Source organism: Babylonia areolata, chromosome 2 (genome assembly GCF_041734735.1).
Source record: "Babylonia areolata isolate BAREFJ2019XMU chromosome 2, ASM4173473v1, whole genome shotgun sequence".
NCBI lineage: Eukaryota > Metazoa > Mollusca > Gastropoda > Neogastropoda > Buccinidae > Babylonia > Babylonia areolata.
In genome coordinates, this window is record NC_134877.1 from 14,061,969 (window position 1) to 14,066,968 (window position 5,000).

General features: G+C 44.2%; 1 protein-coding gene across 1 annotated transcript in view; it reads right to left on the bottom strand.

The window, feature by feature from the left end:
• LOC143276956 (neuronal acetylcholine receptor subunit alpha-10-like) overlaps positions 1-5,000 on the bottom strand; it is a 25,437-nt gene that overhangs the window by 8,373 nt on the left and 12,064 nt on the right. The window contains exon 6 of the mRNA XM_076581648.1: positions 1,396-1,633. Within this exon, the coding sequence (XP_076437763.1) occupies positions 1,396-1,633 (238 nt within the window). The remainder of the gene's footprint in view (positions 1-1,395; positions 1,634-5,000) is intronic.

The window sequence follows — 5,000 nt, forward strand, 5'->3', positions numbered from 1 at the left end:
ATATTGCTTCTAAAAAGAGATGAGAGGTTAAAGAAAGAACAAGGACAGAGAGATCAAGGCAGCACCCAGGCGCAACCCACACCCTCACAAATGAGGTTTCCTCAAGACCTGATCAGCGCGTTGGGTTTATGTGTAGGTCAGGCATTTGCTTTTGACACCTCCTTGAAACCGAAACTGAAACTACAAACCACTACCCCGATCCACCCCCACCTCTCTCTCTCTTTCTGTGTGAGATTATCTATTTCTTCTTAATGTGCTTGGTGGTTTACTTATTGAACAGTAACGATTACACTACCTTTGGTAAGGTGTCGGCCTATTTTGTATGTACATAGATGGAGATTCGTGTGTCCGCTGAGAGACTGTTGTCTGCATGTGTGGAGTAGTCTCTGAGACTTTTCTTTGTTTGTGTTTAATGTCTGTTTTTCTTGGACAGTACCCATGAAACTGTGAACCCCATGTTATTATGGCATGTGTGCTAATGACATTAAACAGTTTCAGTTTCTCTTTCTGTGTGTGTCTCTCTGTCTCTCCCCACAACGTCTCCATGCCTCCACTACCCCTTCCCCCACCTTTCCACCCTCTTACCAGCGGGGTTCTCTCAAAATCAGGCATCTGCTTAGGAACCCCCCCCCTTCCCCTACCCTCCCACAAATTCCCTCATCCCCACCCATCTCTCCCCCCGAGTCTCTCCACCCCCCTTCCCCCACTCTTCCTCCCAACACCTTCCTACATTTGCTACCGACGAGGTTCTCTCAAGGCTTGACCAGCGCGTCAGATTTATGCGCAGGACAAGTATCTCATAAAAAAAAAAGTATTTAAACAGTTTCAGTTACAGTTTCAAAGAAGGGTCACGGCATGCGGACGTATCCATATAGATTTTGAAGCACATGCGTGGTGAATATGGATCAGTCTACACGCTTTGACACTCTGAAAGTGAAAGTGCAGACTGACAAAGGAGGGTGTGTGTGTGTTGTAGCGTATATGGATCAGTCCGCACGCTTGACACCCCCCTGAAAGTGAAACAAACAGAAAGTACAAATTGAACAACGAGGGAGTGGTTTGGCGAATATGGATTAATCCGCACGCTTTGACACAACCATGAAACTTTCTAAAAGGTTATAACGTTTCTGTTATCTTTTAGTGCTTTTTGAAATTTTATTTTAACCCCATTTTCGACAGAACTGTCAAGAAATCCTCCTTTCAAGACATGCTTTCAAATTATGTCAAAAGTTCACAGTTCTGTGGATAAGCACAGACCTTTCCTGTGTGGTTCCGATATCACAATCCACTTGCTTTGACGCCGCATTGAAACTGAAACCGAAAGTGAGACAGAAACTGAAACCGAAAGTGAAACGGAAACGGAAACCGATAGTTAAACAGGAAGTACGGACTGACCGATGAGGGGCAGGACGTCGGAAGTGGGGGGCATGCTCTCGGTGACGAGCATCATGAAGACGGTCATGGAGAGCAGGGTGGTGATGCCCATCGTCACCTTCTCGCCGCTGTCGCTGGGGATGTAGAAGCCCAGCAGGGCCACCAGCGTGATGAGGATGCAGGGCAGCACCATGTTGAAGATGTAGAACAGCGGCCGCCGCTTTATGATGATGTAGCACGTCACGTCCGGGTACGGCTCCTAAAAGAACAAACAATGGACAACAACAACAACTACTACAACATCAAAAAGCCGTGGAGTTTAAACTCATTGAGCCTTACTCCCGAGCATCAAAAATTGTCTGATTGAAATGGTTTTCACATTTCTACATAATTTATGCTTGAACCGTCATAAAGAAATGGAACTAACTTCTACATTATTTCCGGATGAGTCCCGTAAAGAAAGGGAAATGTCTTCTACAATATTTCGGGATGTGTCCCGTAAAGAAATGGCACTAACTTCTACAATATTTCGGGATGTGTCCCGTAAAGAAATGGAACTAACTTCTACAATATTTCCAGATGTGTCTGGTAAAGAAATGGCACTAACTTGTAAAATATTTCCGGATGTGTCCCGTAAAGAAATGGAACTAACTTTTACAATATTTCCGGATGTGTCCAAACGTAATATGGAGGAAAACATTCATTTTACTGCGGTTTTGTTTTGTTCTTTTCGCATCAGTATGGCACGGAAGCCTCCTGAGGTTGTAAACTCCTCAGAGTCGAATGAGTTAACGACCTATAGCTGGGGCCCTCAAGGTCAAGTTGTTCGGCGCTGTAGTCTTAGGTAACTGGACAACAAATAGCATTGAATATGATTTATACCTCTTTACCGCTGCTGACTGATATGCTCGTCAATGAAGGGCTTGAGCATGCACGTCACGTTCTTCTAACTTGGTATCGGAGCCTGGTGTTTTATTGAAGAGTGGAGATTTCTACCACTTTCCAGATCAACGCATGTGCTTGACTTTTTAGTGCCTGAACCCAGTTCGCGTGTACATGCACGCAGAACATCAGATATATGTATTTTAATGATCATGTGACCCACATCAGAGTTCGGTGGGGGTATCTTCTTCTTTCTCAACTCTGTGAAGAGTTATTGGGGCGCCGCGCAGAAGAACTGTTCACCAGATTCCTCCAGGTCTGTCGGTTGTGTGTCAAAGCCTTGGTCTCTACAAATGGTTTTCCTTTCCATTCTGCATTCTCCATTTCGTTTCTGAACTACTGTCAGCAGATCTTCACAAGGTCCTGCGTGCTGCTTGATGGTCCGGCGCACTTGCTCGCAGGTGATGTGATCAGTGTATCTGATGTTTAGCATCTTACGATAACATCTCGTTTCCATGGTTTGAATTCTTTTCTCCAAATCCGCCGTGGGGGTCCATGTCTCGCATGCAAACAGGAAGACGGAGTATACCAGTGCACGCAGGAGTCTGATCTTGTGTTCCATGGAAACACTGTTGCTGTTGCTGTCCTCCCATATATGTTTCAATCTGGACAGTACTGATGTTGTCTTTTCTGTCCTTGAGAGGGTGGGTTATGGGAACACATTGATACCGCGACAAGAAATGTGCAGCAAGTTGTAGGCAGTCAGCCGTGAACCTTATCCTTGGATGAGTATGTTTCACTTTGTACTCTAAAATGATGTTGGGGGAGAGGCGATAGAAGGGAGGGAGGGAGGGAGGAGGAGAAGAAGAAGAAGAAGAAGAAGAAGAAGAAGAAGAGTGAGAGAGAGAGAGGATTGTATAACAAATCAGGTTTAGATGGTTTGTGATACTGTACCGGGTCAGAAGACCCCCCACCCCCGACCCCATCAATAAAAAAGAAAAAAGAAGAAGAAAAACAAACCCCACGCTTTTGATATATCTCTCCCCCTCCCTCTTTCTTCCTTCTCTCTCTCTCTCTCTCTCTCTTGCTTCCTTCTCTCCCCCTCCTCCCTCTTCTCCATCAGAGATGGGTCCTCTCCGAACAAAGACATGTCTGGCATTCAGTCGTCAGCCTCAAGGCTGAAGTTCTTTCTTTCTTTCTTTTTTTCCCCTCCTCCTTGTCCTCCCTCCTATCCACGCCCCTCTCCTCTGTGTCCACTCTGTCTGTCTCAACAGTCTCTCTGCTTGATAGTCCCTCTTCCCAGCACTACCCCTCCACTGCCACCCTTCGCTATCTCTTTTTTTTTATATCTGTATTTTAATCATTTCCGTCTTCTTGGATACATTTATCTTCTCTTTTTTGTAGAGTTTTCCCCCCTTCTACTTCAGCAAGGAGGCGCGTACGGTATGTAGGTCTACTGTCATGTAGTGTGTGGAGTATTCCATGAAGTATAGTATAGACTATTCTTCGCACAATGCGAAAAGTTGGGCCACAGTTGTAGATTGTTATAGCCTGTCGTTATATTTGATACTGAAGTGGTTGTGCCCTTTTTCAATGTACTTTTATAATGTGCTCTGTTGATTACGAAAACACGTTTTCTTTTTAAAGTACGAAAAGAAGAAGACGAAAGAAAGGGAAGAAAGGAGGGAAGGAAGAAGAAGAAGAAGAAGCAGAAGGAGAAGAAAGGAGAAGGAAGAGGAGGAGGAGGAAGAGAAGTAGTAGAAGAAGAAATAGTAGTTGTAGTGGCAGCAACAACAGCAGCAGCATGAACAACAATAGTGGTAGTAGTAGTAGTAATAGAAACAGCAGCAGCAATTGTATTATTACTGCTAGTAGAGTAGTAGGAGGAGTAGCAGCAGTAGTAGTAGCAGTTGTAGTAGTAATAGCTGTTGTTGTTGTTGCTGTGGTAGTAGTAGTAGCAGTAGCAGTAGCAATAGAAGAAGGAGGAGGAGAAGAGAAAGAAGAAGAAGAAGAAAACGACACGATAGTTCAAAGATCAAACCGTGCCCACTGGTGCAACGTACACTTAGATGTAATTTTGTTCGCATGCAGTGTTTCTTAAAAACAAAACAAAACCCCGCAAACTTTGACAAGAAGTTCTTCTAACCACCACACGCTATATGTTTATCGAGGAAAGTTCTAACCACCACACGCTATATGTTTATCGAGGAAAGTTCTAACCACCACACGCTATCAGTTTATCGAGGAAAGTTCTAACCACCACACGCTATATGTTTATCGAGGAAAGTTCTAACCACCACACGCTATATGTGTATCGAGGAAAGTTCTAACCACCACACGCTATATGTTTATCGAAGAAAGTTTTAACCACCACACGCTATATGTTTATCGAGGAAAGTTCTAACCACCACACGCTATATGTTTATCGAGGAAAGTTCTAACCACCACACGCTATATGTTTATCGAAGAAAGTTTTAACCACCACACGCTATAAGCTTATCGAGGAACGGGACCGCAAATCAACACTACCCCCAAAAGTACTGGTTGCACCTCGTTATCAAAGTTGTCTGGTCAGTTCTTGTGGGCTTAAATGCTGGTCACATTGTCTTAAGATGTGATCATCAGTACGATGATCTTTCTCCGTCTGTCTGTCTGTCTGTCTTTCAATCGCTACTGTCTTTCTCTCGCTGCTTTGGAGCTATCTATGACAGCACACTTACAATAACAAAACCCAAGTATTTCTG